This window comes from Syngnathus scovelli, chromosome 8 (genome assembly GCF_024217435.2).
Source record: "Syngnathus scovelli strain Florida chromosome 8, RoL_Ssco_1.2, whole genome shotgun sequence".
Taxonomy (NCBI): Eukaryota; Metazoa; Chordata; class Actinopteri; order Syngnathiformes; family Syngnathidae; genus Syngnathus; species Syngnathus scovelli.
The window spans coordinates 15902214-15923139 of NC_090854.1; the positions used below are offsets into that span (position 1 = coordinate 15902214).

Consider the following 20926-nt stretch of genomic DNA (forward strand, 5'->3'; position numbering starts at 1 on the left):
AACAGGAAAACAAAATATCATACCACCGGCATTACATCACTATTCCCAAATCTGCTTGTGAGGAAAGTGGAAAGGAAAAGCCCAATACGTGAACTCCAAAAGCAATACAAGTTTTGGAAAATATGAACAACTCAGCTGGGTCTCAATCATTTATTGTGTTAATGAAAAAAAAAAAAAAAACGTTACAGTTTATACACTAAACGACTAATCTCACGTGAAGGTGTCATTAGATTTTTAAATATCTGTAAAAACTGGTGACAGGACAGGGAAAGCGCGAAGGCGTGGTGAGCGTAAGGGAAACCTTATATATTTGACTGGGATTGATCCCACATGTATGCCTTCATTTAGCGAATCATGATTAAAACAAAAATGGCGGCGACAAATAAAAAGACAAAAACATCGGAATTCAGTTAGTGTGTCTGAGGGAAAGAGGCATCTTAAGGATATGGATGTCGTTCACGCTATGATGTAAAAAGGATTAACAGCCTGTTTTGGTCTTCCGGATGAGTGCAACAAAGCCAAAAACAAGAAAAAAGATGACGAGATGAAATACCCCACCCAAAAAAAATTAAAAAAAAGGGCCATAATTACAACACCAAAAGGCCAGTGATGTGACCGCATACAAACAGTGACCATCACACTGGGGGGTTTCCTGTTTCAAATTTGGATTTTATATTCATATGATGGGGGTGGGGTTGGGGGGGGGGGCAGTCAGAGCAGTGAACCAGTCCAAACAGTTGAAATCACAAAGGTTGGGTCATGGATCAAATCACGAGCACCTTTTATCGGTACCCAGGGCCTGGCTGAGCATAGCCCGGACCGTAAGGGGGCCGGTTGCGGGCATAAGGGTTACCAGCCCCGGGCGGAGGGGTGACCGTGCTGCCCGGAGGCGGGGTGTATCCTGGGCGAGGTTGGTAACCAGCAGGCTGGGAGGTGGGTGGCATACTGTAGTTGGCAGGCTGCGATGCCTGGGTAGTATAGTTTTGGGCAGGATAGGCTCCTGGTGGGTACTGCTGGGGTCCCTGAGGATGAGGGTGAGGCTGCTGCTGCTGCTGTGGCTGTTGGCCACCCTGGAAGCCGGGGGTCGGGGCCGGCGGCCCTGCGGCTGGGGCTTGGGAAGAGGGGGGTGCGTAGTTCTGGAACTGCTGTGGTTGTGGCTGCTGTGGACCAGGTTGAGGGGCTCCCGGCTGGGGACTGTACCCCGCTGAAAAAAAAGGTCGAGAATGCAACAAAAGCTACACTTCTTTGACCATTTGTCACTCTTACCAGGATATTGCATTCCATACTGTTGAGGCGGGGCACCCGGCTGCTGTGGAGGGTACCCACCTGGGGCCTGGTACTGCTGGTACACCTGACCTGAACGTAACACAAAGAGGGGGAAACTGTCACCTTATGTGTACCCGCTATCAGGAACACACACGGACACTGTCGGCTTTGCGTGCGGCATCTCCCTTGGCAGACACGTCTACATTTGCAGACAGTGACTTCCTGCTGCACTTGAATTAGCCATGACTTCACCAGACCACACTGCACATGTACAAGAGGACGACCAGCCGGGCTGCGGCCATCTCAAACATAAGCGTGCCTCTTTGAATAATGACAAATCAGAGCAGCCCAAAATATGGCCGATGGCTTTGAAAAACGTCAAATTGTCAGTTGGTATTTTAAGTAACCTGGAAGTTTCCATGGAATAGAGGCTCAATTGATCAGCTGTTTCCAAAGCAAAAAGAAAATAAACCTCGGCTAACCGCTGCACTCAATTAACTCCGATAAGGCATGCTATGCAGCACGTGCTTTCCCGGACAAACAAATATTGGACGTTTAAGTAAGCAGACCATTCTAAGCGTGAGGCGCACAGCACTGATGCGGTGGCCACATGCTGCACGGTTTAACTTGAGCACCGCCATGGTCTTTATTACGTGTGAATGTGTGTGTGTGTGTGTGTGTACTTGGCTGCCATTTATCGTTTCCGTGGTCTGTGCTCCATCATACCTGTTACGTAAACGCTATAGAGGGGTGAGTGGCATGCAAATGTTTTGGCCTCTAATTCACAATTGATATTATAAGAAGTAGAGCAGCTCCATTTGCATGTTTATGCTTTTTTTTTTCTTTTTCTCTCCTCATTAGCACGGATGTAAATGACTGCCAAGAGGCCGACCCACTGGCATCTGTCTGACAACAGGTTCTAATCAAATTACACAGTTAGCTCAGATTATGACTCATTAGCAGCGTTCTAAATGCAACAAAAGCAACCGTTATGATACGGGTGATGAGATGACAACGATGGAGGAGAAGGAACATTCCGTTGACAAACTACAGCAGGAATCAGGGAGGAAACTGTCTTCAAGCAAAGAGAAGTTCCCATAAAGATAGTGGGAAGCGATGCGGAACATCTGGATTGCAAAGGGACTTTGTAGCCACAGCAGTCAACAAATGTTTTTAAAAAAATAAATTAAAAAAATAAACATTCTATTGCTCATTTTTGGGAACATGACATGGGATCATTTTGTCTTCAAACCTGACATGTGGTCAGAGTCTAATTCTACCAAATTTTGGGGGAAAAAAAAATGTGCCTTGAATCTCATCTAACTATTGGACTTGGAACCGTCGTAATACTTGAAAAATCACACGAGCCCTGAGTCCACCTCAATCGCCTCTATGTGGATTTTCACGTGACGAAACCGGGAAAACCTGATCGCTGGCTTCCTGTGTATGCCACCATAATGAGCAGGACAACGAGTTGACGATCATTGTTTAAATACATGGATAAAGTTTATGTTTCCATGTATCCTACCATCCATGCCAGCTGGGGCTCCCTGCTGTCCTCCAGAAAAGGGGGCCTGCGCTTGGGGAGGCAATCCTTGCTGAGGGACTGTGGAAGAGGAGGAAGCAATGCTATCAGGGGTCCCTGAGCGCTCCTCTGGGGCTACTGCTGCTGGCGGAGCTACAGATGGCAAGGATAGAGAGACAGCTGAAACAAAGCCCCCAGCTCACAACAGCTGTTAAACCATCAATGCAAAATGAAAGTAGTTGAAGAAAGTGCAGGATAATTGCAGGAGATGAAAGGTCATGAGGAGCTTGTGCAATACCTGGGGGCTGGTCCTCGCTCAGACCGAAAGCAGAGATGACATTCTTGTTGACTTCGTCCTGGTTCTTCAAGGGGTCAAAGGCAGACATACTGGCCGCGCTGACCGGGGTCACGTGCTTCGCAGCAAAGTCTGTTGTCGCCACCTTGCCTTCACGTCCTTCAACTGCTTCTAAGAAAAAAGTTGATTAGTACAGTGTGGAAAGTGTGAGTCAGACAGGTCGAGGCAGTCCTCCAAAACTAAAATCCTCCACTTGTCTGTAACATTTGCAGCGGTTTGTGTGATGTGTCGCAGCCAACAATAATTCACGCTTTATGCGGCGACGCTGACTTGCTGCTTGGCACTCGGTCGAAAGAAACGAGAAGGCTTTCACATCGATTTGCAGCTATCGGCCATGCTGTCTCCACGAGAAAGTGGATTAAACTAACTTTCTTTCAAAGACGCAAAGTATATCTTTGCTGCATGGTGAGTGAGCAAAATTGTCAAATTGATTCTTCTTCACAGCAGGTGAAAAATGAATGACAATACGCAAAATAAATTTCACCATGGGAGTACTTCGAAAAGACATTTTGTACATCTACCAGAATAAGTTGCCTGCAAGGAACACTTTTAAATATCCATAAAATAATAATGAAATTTTATATTATAAATTATAATTATTAATGACCTGAATTTTGACCCTAGTAAAACTAAGAATGTCATAAATAGGTATTTAATTCTAGTGCTGATGTTACATTACAAGCATGAATGATGATTGGAAGGTATAAAAAATATCAGAATCAACTTTATTGGCCAAGTTTGTACATGCAAAACAAGGAATTTTACTCTGGTTGATCTCAGCCTCAACATTTAAGTGATTAACAATATTCAGGTGACTAACAACATTTTAGTGGCAAGAACAGGATATTATTGCTCAGTGATGTCTCTGAGACTTTATGAGTGGTGTGATAATCATGGATTTCTTTGTTGTTTACCATTTTCTGCTGCTGTGGTGGCCACGGCGAGCTCCTTTGGTGGCTCAAAAGTATCCAGGAGCGTGTTGACTTTATTCCTCAGCTCGATGAGCTCCCTGCGCAGGTACTTGACATGACTGGACTCCAAAGGCCTTGGCTGACCGTTCACTGTCAATGACAATAAATAAGGGTTCTTAGTTTGAGGTGGCATGGTAACATCAAGACAAACACAAGGAAGTCGTCAAACTTGTCCATCAGCCAACAGTTCTTAGCTGTGTCAATAGAAATGTTTATGAGTGACAATACCATGTGTACTGTACTTCATATTGAAAATGAAGGGGGAGTTAATCCACAACTTGTCCCATTATTTTCTTGTTCATGGGGACACGGGCAGACAAATTCTGCAACCTGAAGGCTTGTTTGTCTTGGAGCAAAGGTTTGAAACTAAAACTGGACTGCCCTCTAGTGACCAACTACAGTAAATTATTTTGAATGATATGAACTTACCAAACAAAGTTAACTTGAGAATCCTACTGCATTGGATAGCAAAGGAGAGGTCAGAGCTGTCAAATATGGTTATGAGGTCATCGTCTGTTAAAAAAAAAAAAAAAAGTGTGGAGGGAGAAAATGGTGAGTGTGCGTGCAGCAAAATAATGACACATTACACATCGTTATACCCAAAGGCAACATAAACATTTGAACGATACTTTTATGTTGGTCTTTTGTTCCCACTAGGGCTGAATAATTCTGAAAATAATCTAATTGCATTTTTTTTAATCATGCAACCGTAGAGGGAGTGTTCTATGAAGATACAAATTTGAATTTGGTGTCAAAGTTGCATTGTTCAGCCTTTGCAGATGCTATGAAGAGACATTTTAGTTCTATTACTGGAATTAAGCATGGCCATTTCTGGGAAACCAAACAATGAGAGGACGTGACGCACCTTCATCCTTGTACTTGATGGTGACCTCGTCGCAGCTCTGCAGTTTGCCCCTGAAGACGCGCTGCATCATGAGCACCAGCTCATCGTAAGTGATGTCTTCGTTGTGGATAGGAATACGTCTGATGTCATCGCCCAGCTGGGCTTTGATGATCAGCTTCCCGCTCAGGTCGAGCTGGCCGTTCATGGTGCCGTGTCCTAACCGCTGCCGACCTCCTGAGAAGGTAAGGAGGAGAAAAGACAGTGGGTTCTTTACATTGATTTCTGCTACTTGTTTTGGTTTTTTGACAAATCATTAGCCTAACAGCATAATTCCCTACGTCAGTTTTTTTTCCTCACTTTGAGTAGATTGTCAATCATCCAGTTCACGTTAATCCGCAAAGAGTAGATAGAAGCAGCTGGATGCTTCTTGTTTGTTGAATTTGCTGTGTTTGCTTTTTTTCTTGTTTTTGTGAAAACATTTAGGCAATTATGCTATTGGTCTGACGAAGCAAAACGTTCAATTGGTTGAAAAATATGAATATGTCAACAGACAAAAGCACCCCAGTGGCAGTTTGTGCAAGGTAGAAAACAAACCACAGATGCAGAAAATGACATCGATACAGCACGTTTGGAGAGTAGATGCTTTGAGATGCATGCCAGTGGTGATGCTATGCAAGGTCGAGTTATCGTCGTGAATTTCATGAGTGTGGGCAGAAAGAAAAGAAAAAAGGCCCTGGATGTTGATCCACTGTGCTCGATGGTATATATTGATAGCACATGCGTTTCCATTGACAAAAAAGTTATCAAAATTGAAACAAATAAAGGCTTGACAATCAAAATTCCTGATTTAAATGGAGCTTTTCTCGATTCTAATTTTTGGGCACCCAACTGTGGTTATTACCTTATATACCAGTCAAAAAAATGGGTGGAACCGATTGCATTGCCTTGCTGTGGTGGGTCATAATTATGGAAGAGATGCTTAAGTGTGTAGGTCATTTTGAGTACGTCACTGAACTTAACAATTTAAACAGGTTAAGTTTGTGCTCGAGTCCAGACAAGAGTCTAAGGGTCAAGCATGATCATCTGCGTTGGCGAGGGACTTGCATATGCTAATGCAAAGAGTCAGACTTTGACCCAAAACTGATAAAAAATAATTAGTCACGGTGACAAGAGGCGGTGTAATCTAACCATGTTAACAACTGGGTTCAAGGAAGTGTTATAAACTGGAAGATGGGCAATCCATTCATTTTCTGGGAGGCTTTGCCTTGTGTCCTAGCCAGATGAACAATTGCCTGGATGCTAGGGATTGGGCTGTGGCTAACATTGTCGGACGTTAGCAGCTAACAGCGAGAATCATTCTAAACATGTATTTTAGCGTTAATATTTCGTAATGGGTTGATCCACAACTCGACACTCATGCACAGAGACGCCCTAAGTTTACCAGGCCAAGTCACCTGACAGAAGAGCAGATAGTGCTAATAACTTGTGACGGTGAAAGTTTGCTAGGCCTTTTTTCGCACCAATGCCAACGTTGACACAACGATAACTCCTTTAATAATACATAACTGTCGTATTAACGTAGTATAAAACAAAAAAGCATGGATCGACGGGTAAATAAGCGAGCATGAAAAAAAAAAAGATTAATCATGGTTAAGGCTGACATACTCAACAGATATGACTCCGCATTTAAATAGAAACAAACGCTTCTCATGAGCTAGTCGGAACGCGATCAAGTCCCGATGATAACTACGATGACTTCCAATGTATACCAACACCTGTTTTAGCAAGCTAACCAGTTAGCTCGCCGAAATGCGATCACATCATTAGCCGGCTAACTTGTTAGCATGTAAGCTAACTACACACACATAATAAACGGAAAATACGTCACGTTAAGTTGGACACAGACGATTCAACGACCCGTTCGCAAACCCATGAACGTGTTTTACCTGATCGTGACGACGAGATCACGCTGTATTTCACTAACTGCTCCCAAAACGAAGAAGGTGAGGGCGGGTTACTGGCCTTAGCAAGAGCCGGGTGGCAGCAGCATCGGGAAGCCTCAACTGCAGCTGTCAACCTGTACGTGGCAGTCACGCCGCGCATGCGTACAAACTCACATAAAGGGCCATTTAATAATCGTCAAACCAGAAACATATCGAAGGAAACGTTTTATTTTTTCAAATTCACCAAGAATTGCAACACAATGTTATACCAAAAAATGTATTGTATTAATTTTAGTAAACGACTGAAAAAGCTATTGTATAATTATATAATTAGAAATAGGTCTAGGTTAAAAAGGTTTCAACATAAATAGAGTTAATTTGGTAGGTGGTCACTGGGCGTGGTATTCAGTACCAGTGTTAGTAATAATTTTTTATTCAGATCAAATTCATCACCATTTCAATTTTACAGGAATAGAAAGGCGTGATCTGCCATAATGAAACAAAGCAAAATTCAAGCAATTATAAAAGTAAAGTCATAAAATTTTGAGAATAAATGATTAGAAATGGTATTAATGTTGAGATAATAATGTTGTATTACCTTGATGAGAGTAATTGTAACTTTACCAGAATAAATATCATGATAATAAATAAGGATAAAATATATGTAAAACATTTCTCTTTGTTAACAATCATTTCTTCTTCTTCTCTTGTGTGGCGTTGAACCACGAGTCGAGCAGCTTCTTCATGTAGTACAGCTGCCAGGCGTGCACTTGCACAGCCACCACCATGAGCAGATACATCACAGTCACCGCAGAGAAGCCAAAGATGAAGCGGTACGCTTTGCCGTGGCGATACAGCTGCTGTGCCAGGGGGAACATCTCCATGCCGCCGTAGATGAGCGGCGCCACTGAGAACAGCCCGGCGCTGATCATGGACAAGACCAGGTAGCTGATGTTGTTCTTGGGCAGGGACAGGCTGCTGCACAGCAGGGGGACCATGCTGAGGAGGTAGGGGTACTCCCACTGGTAGGGCATGGCGACGGTGTCATGTGACAGCAGGTTTAAGTGGCTGACGACCATTTGAGCAGCGACCAGCAGCCAAACCAGAAGGTGAATCACGTTCAAGCGACGAACCTCTGACTTCAAGGAAGCGCTGCAAAATGAAGAATGCATCGTCACGGCTTCTTATTTTTATATTGTGTACTAATCGTCAATGAGAAGCATGCACTGCTACAGTTGGTCAATTGTTTTTGTTGGTTTTTATGTATGTATGTTTGCATAAAAAATATTTTATTTCATTTATTTATGTATGTATATATAAAAAAAACTTGACTGGTGGCTATTCACTAGACTCAAAGAGGGCTCCAAGTTTACGCAAGTCCCTTACACACTACATATATGAGGAAATCGACATGTATTTAAAAAAAAAAAAAGAGAGAGTGTCTTACCTCATTTGGTAGTTTGGAGTCGCCTTCTCTCTGAATTTAAAGTCACTTCCATTGCTTGCAGCAGCTTTGTGGCCAAGACGTGACGTCATATTGATGCCAACTGACAAAAGGGACATTTATTAATTGACTGTTGAAATGAAAACAATAATTCACTCAGGCTGAATTGCTGTTTTGCGATACAGCTGGTTAGCTAATACCGCTAGCGTAATCCAACCACCCTGTTCACTTGGATTAAAAATAATTTAAACACACGTCACATTCTCAGCGATACGAGTATGTGGAGATGGTGTAAAATGAAATATTACAGCGAACAATGCTTAACGGTTGCGTGTTTCTGTTTCGTCGCTAAAAAAAGACCATTACCTGAACAAAAGATGTGAAGAATCAACCGGCTTCCGTCAACTGTGCGCATGCGCATTGCCTCCGGCTGCAGCATCAGCATCTGGTCCTTAGTGGGCGGGGCCTACTGTTGACGTCTTTCAATAATGATTACAAATATGTACTGTTTTTCAAATTGAACAGCATATAAACAATATGTAACCAACAAATTTAGTTGTTGGTAAAAAGCTAAAAAAGTTACTGAGGTAATAATACTTTTTAAATAAATAATAATAATGAACGTTTTTCAAATATTAAAAAATATAAAGAATATTTATGTGTAAATCTGTCAATCTATCTATCTATCTATCTATCTATCTATCTATCTATCTATCTATCTATTGGGATAGAAATAAAAACGTATGCGATAGTTTTCAGTAACATTTTTATTTAGAAAAACAGCATAGACAAAAATAATTATCATAACAACAGTGAAACATTAATTCAGGTTACACTGACAATATTAGCACCATGCTTGGAAGGACAAATACATTTTTCTTTTCTTTTCAAAAGTTTCCCCATCACCTTTTACACTTACATGTAAGGCAATTACTGGTCCAAATAATAAATTACTGACATTATAAGTACTCACCCACGTTCCACACTTTTGACACATTGTCACATCAAATTTAGTTTAATTTCCCCCTTTTATGTGTCATTTTACTGACGTTAAACATTTCAGATTGGCAGTAACAATTACATAAATAAAATGACTGTACAGTAAAAAAAAAGATAAAAAACAGATACCGTGGCATTGTTCAGGAATGACATTTTTAAATCAGATTTGTTTGATTTTGATTCTAAAAAGACATTTTCCTCCGTACACATTTACATTTATAATAAATATCTCTTTTCTGTGTATCCAACAAGCCAAATCCAACAAATTGTTTTATGACGTAAACACTATATAGAGTGGATGTTTTTTTTTTTTTTAAATGTGGGTGTTGTAGAATAGAATCTACTATACATTCTCTGAAGCGCAATTACGTATGATAGCACCAAATCAGTTAGAATCCCCAACAGAGTTACAGCAAAGCCGGCATGAGTAAGGATTAAAAAAGCACAATTAATAGTAATTGATAATAAATCATTATATATATATATATATGTGTGTGTGTGTATATGTGTATATGTACTATATGTACTATATATATAGTATTATGAACTATATATATATATATATATATATATATATATATATATATATATACGTGTGTATGTGTGTTTATATGTAACTAATACCGGAGTGAACCCTGACCAATAGAAATCTGTGATCTATGATAAAGGCTAAAAAAAAAGATAAAAATTGACTGATAAAGGCAATAGGTGCATATGTATATGAAAAAAAAAACACTGAAAAGATGTGTGCATGTATTTGGCTGAACTTCACATTCTTTGACACATTGGGTAGCTGCTACCTTATTGCAACAGAATATTATTTTTGTTCACTCTTTCTTTGCAGACTTTACAAATTGCCTCCTTGTCCTCACATCAAAATATACAAACAAATTGCATTCACTTAGTTTGCCCGGATCAAATCAAAACTGCCATAATTCCTCATCTAGTCCTCATATTATTAATACAAACACAATTCCTAGAAAATTATCAAACAATTTATACATAAATGTATATCTTTTTTTAGCAAAATGGTGAAAATGAAAAAGGAAATGAGACAGACTAGGTGGAATAAAATGAGGCACGTAGGAATGTACACAACATTGCGGAGTGACATTTCAGAGACTATTGGAACTCTGATCTAGTCTCTAAATATAATGTAAGATCATCATGAAGTCTTTACAAAAAACAAGACTCTGGCAATGTATCTGAGAAACTGTTTTACATCTCTCATTTGGCACATCTGTTTTAGTTAACAGCAGACTTCAAATTCCCGACGCACCCGGCGATTATTTGAGACTGTTAATTCAAGGGGACAACTATTTGAGGAAATCCGATAAGTCATTCAGACCTTCTGTGAATGCCTTTCCATCGGTTATTCTATCCCTTCAAATCTATAAAATTGCACATGGATTTATGGCTGTGTGGTGTAAAGTGGGTTTTATATACAGACCATCATATTTCCTTGTGATACCCAAACTGCCATCTCATCTGTATTGATGACGTTACCAGATTTCCACTTAAGAGTCCTTTTTTGGCAACAAACATTCACCCCATCTAATATTCTTCATTTTTCACTTATAATGGATACAGTAAGAATCCAGAGAAAGATGAATGCACGTACTCCCCAGCGTAAAGTCCTGCAGCCTGATCTGAGGGCAGCTGAATGTGTACAGTGTCCCCTGGTTGTAAAGGTAAGACTGCACTTCCCGATGCTTGATCTAAGTAGCCCTTCTTGTATTCATCATATGTATACATCACCGGCTCATTGTTCCTCATCAGGGCCACCCACACGTTGGCTCCTTTGCAATTAATGTGGTAGGCAAAGTAATAAATGCCAGGGAGTTCACAGGTGAATATTCCTGTTTCAGGGTTGAAGTTTTGGCGACCATTGTACAACGGCTTCTCAAACACCACTGGGGTTCCCACAGGTGGGAATGGAGTTGACGTTATGGCTGTGAATGCTGGCATTTCCAGACCACTGACGCCCATCTCTGCACCATTTCCTCCATATTTGCCCTTTTTACCATAGCCACCGGCCTTCTCACCATCCAGTCCAGGGCCCATTTGGGAAAGCACTCCTGCCAAGTCCGGAGACATCCCAGGTTCTCCTGGCAGGCCAGGGGGTCCAGGAGGGCCAGGTGGTCCGCTCAGTCCTTGGGGTCCTGATGGGCCTTCTTTCCCCCTAGGTCCAATAGGACCTGGATGTCCTGGAATGCCTTCACCTGCAACGCCTGGCAGACCAGGAGGACCGAACTCTCCTTTTGGTCCTTGAATTCCAGGTGATCCAATTGGGCCTGCTACACCGTCCATACCAGGGATTCCTTTAGGACCTTGAGGTCCCATTTCTCCAGGATATCCACCTTCACCTTTGGGGCCAGGAAGTCCTGAAGGACCTGGTAGGCCCGGAAGGCCTTTATGTCCATTTTCCCCTTTGGCACCACTTGGTCCTTGTGGACCTCTCAGCCCTGGACTTCCACGTTCTCCAGGTAAGCCATCAGTACCGGGTAATCCAGGCGTACCGGCGTCACCCCGGATCCCATCAATCCCCTTAGGTCCTCCCTCACCACATTCTCCTTTTGGACCCGGTAAACCTACCATCCCTGATGGCCCCTTGGGTCCTGGAGGGCCTGGTTGACCACTTGGCCCAACAGGTCCGGTCATACCAGGTAATCCTGCATGGCCTTTATCTCCGATTGGTCCTGGGAGTCCAGGTGGGCCATTCATACCTTTTTCACCCTTTGGTCCTTGGAGGCCTGGTTTACCAAAGCCAGGCAGTCCTGGCTTCCCTGGCAAGCCAGGTGGTCCTGGATGACCTTTCCCGCCCTGCATGCCGGGCTGTCCTGGTAGACCATTTTGACCTGGTTTTCCTTGCCCTGGTAGACCAGGTGGGCCCGGTGGTCCTCCTTCACCCGGTGGCCCAGTCAGTCCTTTCAGTCCTGGATGCCCCTTTTCTCCCGGAGGTCCTTGTGGACCTGGCATCCCATTCAAACCTGGTTTTCCAAAACCAGGTAGTCCTCTTGGTCCAGCAGGGCCTTGGGGTCCTGGTAGACCTTTATGACCTGGTTGCCCTGGCTGCCCCATACCTTTGTCGCCTTTTGGTCCTTGTAATCCAGGAAGTCCTGGTAGTCCTTTGTGCCCTGGCTCTCCTTTCATCCCTGGTTGCCCTGGCAGTCCCTGGCCTCCTGGTTTTCCTATTCCAGGCAGCCCAGGTGGTCCTGGTGGACCCTGACGTCCAGGTTGTCCCGACTGACCCGGTTCACCTCTAGGGCCCATTTCTCCTTGCGGTCCAAGCTGACCGAGTCCTCCCGGTCTGCCTGGTTGTCCTGGCAACCCTGGTTTACCCATCCCAGGTACTCCTGGTTGACCAGGTGGTCCAGGTAGCCCTGGTGGTCCTGGTTGGCCATTACCTGGAGGTCCAGGTGGACCGATAGGTCCTTCTGGCCCAGGTGGCCCAACTGGACCTGGTTGTCCTTGGGGAATCCCCTCAGCACCACTTGGGATTGTCTGACCTGTGATCAATGCACACATACAGTACATAATATTAAATTGTGCATGATTGGGATAATGTTTCTCAGGAGGACCACAACTTCCATTGATGTGGCTTTTATGTCAATTGGTGTTAAAAAAAGTTCCTCACCTTTGTCTTGTCCACCATAATAGCCACCGCCTTTGCGAGCCTTTTCTTTGCCCTTCGTCATGGGCACCTGGGGGAGTTCCTTCCTGTACTGGGGATAGTGCATATAGGGCGCATCTTTGCCGATGTACTGTTGCTGGGGGTAGCCTTCATTGCCCATGCCCATGTGTTGGAGGTGTTGCATTTGCATCTGCTGCTGGTATGCTTGAGGGTGTTGATTGTGTCCGTAGTACTTCCCATCAGTAACATATGTAAGTACTACAAGTTGCAGCAGGGTCAGGAGAAATGGGGGCCGAAGGGGCGGCATGGCCAAGGCCTGTGTTGGAAGGAGAGAATATGACTTGCACAAGGATGGACAGCAGCTCCGATTGGTCAAAACTATATGACTTGGTATTTTGTTGCATCAAGAAATATATTCTCATATGCTGTTAATAAGATACTTTTCTAAAGAAACGATACATAGTTTGTAGTGTGTACAGCTGGCTACAGTCTTCTATATAAAAATATATTTTAGGATTTTTTTTCATTTGATTTTAGCTGCACTGAAAAGAAAGTAAGAGTTTTGATTGATTTTTTGTCATGAGGAAAATGTAGGTAATGTTTTTTTGTAATGTTAAGTGAATGCATCTGTGATAATCAAAGATAATAAAATTGTAATACTTTGAGAAAAATCCTGAAACTCTCCACATCGGCAATTATATCACATTTATTTCTGTGATATATTTATTATAATTGCAGTTTTTTTTCCAGAATATTCCAACTATGCTGTATTGACATTACTCTCAATTCATGTAAAATAATATTAGTATATAATATATTAATATAAATTAATATTAATGCTATATTGTATTAATATAGTCAATATATTGATATTCATTAATACTTAAAAAATTTGTTCTACTATTAGTTGAAAGTTGTAAAACTTTGCTCTGGTATTTCAACTTCATTCTAGCCATATCACAAAGATTTTCCACCGAATATACCAACATTAATATTCTGGAATGTTCCAATTTTGTTTTATTTATTTTTTCTCATGACATTATGACTTTTTCTTGTAAAATTACAAACGTTCTAGCGGCATTTTGGCTTTTTTCTTGCGACACTCCTCTAAATCTTTTTGAAAAATTGCTTTTTGAGTGTAACTGTCAAGTGCATTGGTTGTTGGGCTGTGACAAGGCTGACAAACATCTACATAACAACACAAGTAAGAGTGGCTCACTGAATCATAGCCAAAATAATGTTGATATAAATTTTCCTCATCATGGTGCAAACATGTTGGCCAGGAGCCAAAACAAGAGTGTGCCTCCTAGCAGCTGGCTTTATGCCTAAACATGAAACATATCCCTACATTTTCTAGACCATGATGTAACCCACATGATTTTTACTGTGTAGTGGCGCTGTCCATAAATAAAAGTCCTTATTGTATGAATAATGTAGTTTTGTCATTCCTTGCATCACCGATTTCCATCCTGTCATCAAAGTTCAGCCTCATTCCCATTGGTGCTTTACTCAAGACATGTCGGCTGTTGTTTTCGGAATTCCCAGCCACATCCTGACACCGTCCGCGCCACTGATCCGTTTTTCCTTCGGATCTCTGACCTTTTCTCAGCCGACTGGTAATTTTGACAGGACTGTGTCACTGTCTACCCCGATGAGAGATAGTCTTTGAAACGGAATGGATCTTGTTGTCATGACAACACAAGCCAGACATGCCAAAGAGAGGAATGTGAGTGATTTGAGTGATTTTTCTCTCTACTGAAAAGGATTGTCTCAATTTTGTTATCATTTGCGTTACACTACTAGATTTACTGTATTGACGATTTTTGGAAAAAAACAAAACTTACTTTTTTTTCCAGTGTGTGAATCACAGATCAGAAAATCGTTCAAAGATTTCTCGAGACGAGTGTGCCAGGGCATTTGATTGACAACTGATCTAGTTCTCCACCACAGTAGTAAACATTGTTGAATGAAAACCTCTCCAGTGTCTGAGTATTAATAAATGCATGAATACACGTCATTGTGCTGCTGTCGAATGTCATGTTTGAATATTTGTGTTTTTTTATATTTGCCCTCAAGCATAAACAGTTCCGTCACACATAATAATATTTTTTTCTGGTACGGTGTCAAGAAAAGAGGAAATATTTAACTTATGTTTTGCTAATAAAGCAATGAAGGAAATCCTGCGTCAACCATATAAAACAGAACTAACGTCATCATTTTCCTCAATATTGACCAGGGGCAAGCCTTTAAATGTTACAGAAATATTTAGAAACACCTTTGAACATTTATGACCTGTAGCAAGGGTGTCCCCCTTATTGATACATGATGTAAGTAAGTGTGTGAATAGATGTTTTTAAAAGGATGGAAATACTGTGACAAGGACACAACCAGTGCCTGTTCACTTGTCACGGTTGTCACGGTAACCAAGGAGCGGTGGAAACACCCTGTTACTCTACCTGTCGCGTAATCCCCCCCCCCAGTGAAAATAGGTGTTGCCTCCCAAGCGACTCATTTATTCACTCGCCGTGAAAATTAACCAGCAATTTCCAACGCTTTAATTTGTTATTTGAGGAAACGACAGCGGCGGCATGTGAAGCGTGAATAGAAAGAAGTTTGTTATTCACTCCAAAGTGCCACTGTGTCATCGCACAATAGTCGCCCATTCAGGGGGCAGACGTGAGGTCACGTGCATGTAACGAAGTCGTGAGTGCAGCATGGCGTGAGAAGTCGGGGAGTATTTTATGACTCTTATGCTTGTGCCAACTCATTTTGCAAATCAACAAATAGTAGGACTCTGTTTTTAATCAATTAGTTTCATTCATTTAATTAAAAAAGTGGATTAAGTCACCACTGAAATCACAGATACTAAATGCATAGCTCGCCATAATAGCTGTATATCGGTGACCAACTGGGGGCGCGTGGGCCGAATACGGCCCGCCGAACCATCCAATCCGACCTGCGCTTGAATTCCATGATTATTTATTTGGAAAGCCGGACTCATAAAGGCTAAAGATGCTTACAGTTTTGTAATGAATGAGAAAATACATATAAATAATAAACATCAAATAAGGTGGCTGTCCCATAAAATTCTGACAAATATAATTGATGATTAGATACTAAGTATACTACAGTGTGAGTACAGTAGGTAGGGTAGGAAGGTAGGTATGTTAGGTAGGTACCGTAATTTTCGGACTATAAGCCGCACCGGACTATAAGCCGCACCAGTGATTCCGGGTTCAAAATCTACGAAAAAAGCCGCGGCTTATAGTCCGAAATTTACGGTAGTTCAGATAGAAAATAGGTAATAGGTTAGGTAGGAATATAAGTAGGTAGATGGGAACAAATGTGTCTAAGCACATAAGAACTTAAAACAAGTAGGTAATGGATGCCAAGCATAGGTGGGGATATTCCGCCTTCCTCAATAAGCCGCCATATGCAGCCAATTTCTTTCTATTCTAATCGTAAAATGGTACAATAATTCATATTGAAACAGTAGTATTAATATTAGCATTAAGGATATTTCAACATGTGCTGCCTACATGTTCATGTAAAAACATGTCCCAGACACTCTTAAAAATAAACACCCCCCCCCAAGTTGTCAGCTGTGTTTAATACTTGTGTGAATGGTGCGTGAGTGTGTCTGCTGCTGTTTGCCACACTGCTTCCAGATGACCATCTTTTCCCGACATGTCACACAAGCAAGGTGTATTAAATGGACTCATTACATCGAATTCCGTTTCTTTACTCTGAGTCAGCTTCCACGGAAGATGCTAGATGTTTACCCGAGCGACTAACAACAGGATGCCATTTACGTAAGTGAAGAAGCCGTGCAAGAGGCTTTCTCATTGGTTGGTCAAAAGTGATGATGGTATCTAAGTATTAAATTATATCGCATATGGTAATTGAAACGCAGAACCAGGTGATTTTTTCCAACTAACCAGTATTAGACAAAAGCAGCAACATTTTGCTAGTAGAATACGAAGTTTCGCTCTGACCAATTAAATCCAGGAACTTAAAACATGTCCGTCTGCTCAGTATAATGCAATTTATTCAAAACCAAATTTTACCAGACACTAATGAACTAATGAAACTTGCATGTAGCAGATAGTGGCTAGCATGCTAACAACAGATATTTTCTGACTATTCTGACATCATCCTTTTCTTTTACACACTTAATTGCTTTTAAGTACAGCTATTAAGAATGTTAAAATGTAACTAACGATTTGAAGACGGTATTAGTTTAAAATGTCACACTTTAACATCTCATGCGTCCAATAAACGTATTTCCGTCACACACATACACACATTTACACGCGTGTATACACACACACACAGCGCCACAGCTGTGCAGCAGCTAAATGACCCAAAGTATTTACCTCTGCCTTTCTCCTTTACACAACCATAATAACTCTTGAGGCCCCTTTGTCCTTTTGTCTACTGGAGCCCTGCACTATTTTGGAGAATAATGTCTGCACTGTTTGTATATACACACAGACACACACACACACACATGCACACACACTTACACTGCATTCAAAATGCTTCCTATTGCACACTGGGGTCAGCTATGTTAAGGGTGACAAGTGTTCATTCTGCCTGAATTCGAAGGGATTGAGGGGAGCTGTTTTGATTCGCTGAGAATCATGTCGGCTATGTTCACTCCCACAACGATGCATACGCCCATATCTACCTGGACATGTCTACGAAAATGCCAAAGAAAAGAAATGTGCACTAGACTTGTGCTGGGCATGAAAATAGGACCCATAGTTTTGTGTTTCAGGGATACACATGTTCTCGATGGTCTAAACATCCTTTGTGTTATGATTTATTCCTTATTGATGGATGTGAACTTGTTTTTTTTTTGGAACAACATTTGGATTTTTTTTGGAATCTGAGTTCAAATTATTTGATGCCAGAAGTATCTCCGCGCAGATGACCCTTGTATAATAATAACAATATGCCCTATTACCAATTACACCAGGAACCTCCGACAATTCTGCTATCTCCGTTTTTCAATGAAATCATTATAAGTGCCTAATATTGTACCGTGGGTACACTATGGTACATTCCAGTGGGTGTATCAAAGTAGCGTGCCGGTGAGCGCACAGCAAAGCAATTGAGGAAGTGTTTGCTCGGCACTCTCTTCTCACCAAACTGCGTGCTCTTGCCCCCATGGCGTACATGTGACAGTTTGGCTTCAGCTTCCTGCACGCTCACTAAACATTTCAATGCATATTTGCTTTCCATTCACTCGTACACACATGTGGTGCACACAGCACATTTGCACAGTGGACTCATTTTTAGAGGGACGCCATGGAACATAATGATGCGCAATAGTGGTGCTAAATGCTAACTGGAGTTCATCGTAAGCAAAGGAACCGTATTTGGTAAGCTAAACTGGGGGTAGAACGGATGGCAAACACTTTAAAGGCAAATTCTCCCAGCCAATCAGATAATCATGAAAAAGCGATCCATCCATTTATCAATTTATTTGATATGGTGCTTGTCCTTATTAGGGTCATGGGTGAGCCTGTCACAGCTGACTTTGGGTGAGAGGAAGGTCACACCCTAAACAGGTCGCCAGACACTCACAGTAAGATAATAAATTAACGTTAATGCACCATCGTTATGAAACATATTGATTTTTTTTTGCCCTCCACTTATTTTTCAAAGATGTGTCAAAAATAAATTAAATTATGCAAGAAATAAGCCAACGATCACTATTTTTATTATTTGATTATCCATTCAGTGCTTCTTTTACTATTTTTATCTCAATCTTTTTCTAATAAAATTCAGCTTATCTAAACCTTGAAATGTTTAAGTGATGTCATATCATGGGCAGTAACTCAAACTATTAATAATTTATTTAGAATCTGAACTTTTGTTTGGTAATAGCTTGTTTTTATTTTTTTGACCACCAACAAGAAATGTTACTATATATTGAAAATAGTAAAATTGTGAGATCTGTGCCTCTGCTTTTAATCAAAACAAGGAAAAAAAAAACATTTTTATTCTTTTTATTATTCTTAACCACAACACAAAGACAAATATTTAGTTTTTTGAAGGATTATGTAAAAATCATAAAGTTATGTATATTTTATCCTTTATATTTGGGATAATAGTACAAAAAATAATTTAAAGAAATAAAAACTGGTTAAATACGTGCAATTCATTAATTCATTAGAAACAGTAGATGCGGAGTAACTGACAAGACTATATAATATTTTTAATGTATCTTTGGGAATATAAATATTATAGATATTATAGTAAATGAAATATAAGATGTTAAATTTAATAAAACTTTGAAAGATTGAAAAAAAAAGTAGATCATTGAATTGCTCAGGGATCAATTTCAGACCCACAAAATCTTATGCATTCATGTGCAATTATAATTATATAATATTAAAACTAAATTCTAAATTTAAACAATTATAATCTAATTGAATTAGACTAGCAATTAAATCCTAATTCCAAAATGCAAGTGTGTACACTGCAAAAGCATGGCATAGCTTACCTTTGGGGGTCAGATGCAAAGTTGAAATAATCACCACAGGGGGACTCAGAAAGAGAGAGAGGGAGTTAAAAAGCAGCAATATCGGAATTGACGAGCAATCCTCTGGCACAACAGATGCCCACCTTTGTGGACACATCTTATATGCGCTGCAGGGTGGGGCCACACGGGGTGGGCGGCCCAGCCAGAGCCTGCTTGGAAGAACAGGAGGGAGGGTTAGGAGGCTACCAAAAAAATAAAATATTCCACATAGTGGCACAAAAACATATTTGTCAGCTGAGTGCCCACAAAGACAATAAAGACTCATTTTGGCGCCCGCTTTTGGTGATCTAATGCACTGAATGCATTAAAAGGACCCACAGTGGTGGCATTGTTAGACCTTCACCTGTTCTGGCATACACTGAGGGAAAAGCAAAACAGACGACAACCAAGCGTGTGTCCCGACGTAGTGTATGTATAGTCTGAGGAGTTGAGGAATTAAGTCAAATTAAAGAATCCGACGTCGTGATGTGACGTGATATGTTATTGCAATTAAGACACAAAAAAAATAAAAAAGTCATAAAGCACTGGTTGCTGTTCTTAACAAGAAGTAATGCTATGAGTACTGTATAAGTGTAAGAATATTAATTTAAAAATATGAATACAGTGCTGCCTCAAGGTTGTTTCATTTAGGAAAACAAGCATGTTCTAGAAAAAAAAAAAGGCTGAAAAGCAGACGTCAGTTCAGACAGCATCAATGTATTAAAATAGGGTGCAGATGTTTTGCTTTTTCAGAATTTTTTGGGATTAAATTTAACTTTTTGTTTGGCTTTATCATTGATTATTTTCATGATTTCATTAGGCGTTCCGTTTTTTTTCATACTTGAAGACATGGCATAAGTTTCACTCAACTAAACTGTAACCTTGTTTAGAGTGACAACTTCATTAATGGCATTTTAATATTGAGTGTTTTTCTAACACGCATGCGTCATGACTCATTCTGAACACTAGGGGGCACCATGTAAAAGGAGTACATACAGTAGATATGAAGAAGTAAGAGCCATACATACATACAAATAAATCCTGCTTCTTGAGAATATCACAAGTTATCTATAGTTCTTTATCTGTTAATTGACTAATTGGTTTTTATACCAATCTGTTATTTTAACATTTGAAAGATGTTTGACTCAAAATATCTGTTTATCTCCAATTTTCAAATTTAAGTTAAATATCTATGTTGAATATCTCTTCGTCATTGAGAGTATGTCCGTCATCAGGGGAAAAACAACATGGTCGCCGCCACACCTGTCAAAGTAAAAGTGTGAAGAACGTTGTCGACGGCAGCGTCACTAAAAATAAATCTCAGAGCGTCTTTGTGTCGACAGACGCTTTTTTCCAGTGTGCTTTTCTTGTTTTCCTTGACCCAAACCTGTCACCGGCCCCGGCCACCCACCA

At 40.9% G+C, this 20926-nt stretch overlaps 3 protein-coding genes and 1 long non-coding RNA gene across 7 annotated transcripts; 1 reads left to right on the forward strand and 3 right to left on the reverse strand.

Annotated features, from left to right (window-relative positions):
• Positions 1-136: 136 nt before the first annotated feature.
• On the reverse strand, positions 137-7067 carry tfg (trafficking from ER to golgi regulator). Of its 4 annotated transcripts, none has more exons than XM_049727246.1 (8): positions 6908-7067; positions 4983-5195; positions 4547-4630; positions 4061-4207; positions 3090-3251; positions 2795-2944; positions 1267-1356; positions 137-1204 (listed from the first exon to the last, which is right to left on the reverse strand). In XM_049727246.1, exons 1-8 carry the CDS (start codon positions 7062-7064, stop codon positions 783-785), a joined length of 1425 nt encoding a protein of 474 aa, XP_049583203.1. In that variant the 5' UTR covers positions 7065-7067; the 3' UTR covers positions 137-782. The 4 variants fall into 4 exon arrangements, with proteins under 4 accessions (XP_049583203.1, XP_049583202.1, XP_049583201.1 ...); XM_049727245.1 differs by having other exon boundaries at positions 3090-3254; XM_049727244.1 differs by having other exon boundaries at positions 3090-3257.
• LOC125973272 (uncharacterized) lies at positions 5058-8201 on the forward strand. The gene is made up of 2 exons (XR_007483117.2): positions 5058-5203; positions 7642-8201. It is a non-coding gene; the product is annotated as an uncharacterized lncRNA (long non-coding RNA).
• On the reverse strand, positions 7317-8764 carry jagn1a (jagunal homolog 1a). Its single transcript, XM_049727249.2, has 3 exons — positions 8671-8764; positions 8352-8449; positions 7317-8056 (listed from the first exon to the last, which is right to left on the reverse strand). The coding sequence occupies exons 1-3, from the start codon at positions 8761-8763 to the stop codon at positions 7594-7596; spliced, it is 654 nt and encodes a 217-aa protein (XP_049583206.1). The 5' UTR covers position 8764; the 3' UTR covers positions 7317-7593.
• Positions 8765-9919: 1155 nt separating this feature from the next.
• Positions 9920-19602, reverse strand: col8a1a (collagen, type VIII, alpha 1a). Its single transcript, XM_049727243.2, has 3 exons — positions 19496-19602; positions 12985-13297; positions 9920-12856 (listed from the first exon to the last, which is right to left on the reverse strand). The coding sequence occupies exons 2-3, from the start codon at positions 13286-13288 to the stop codon at positions 10923-10925; spliced, it is 2238 nt and encodes a 745-aa protein (XP_049583200.1). The 5' UTR covers positions 13289-13297; positions 19496-19602; the 3' UTR covers positions 9920-10922.
• Positions 19603-20926: the final 1324 nt, after the last annotated feature.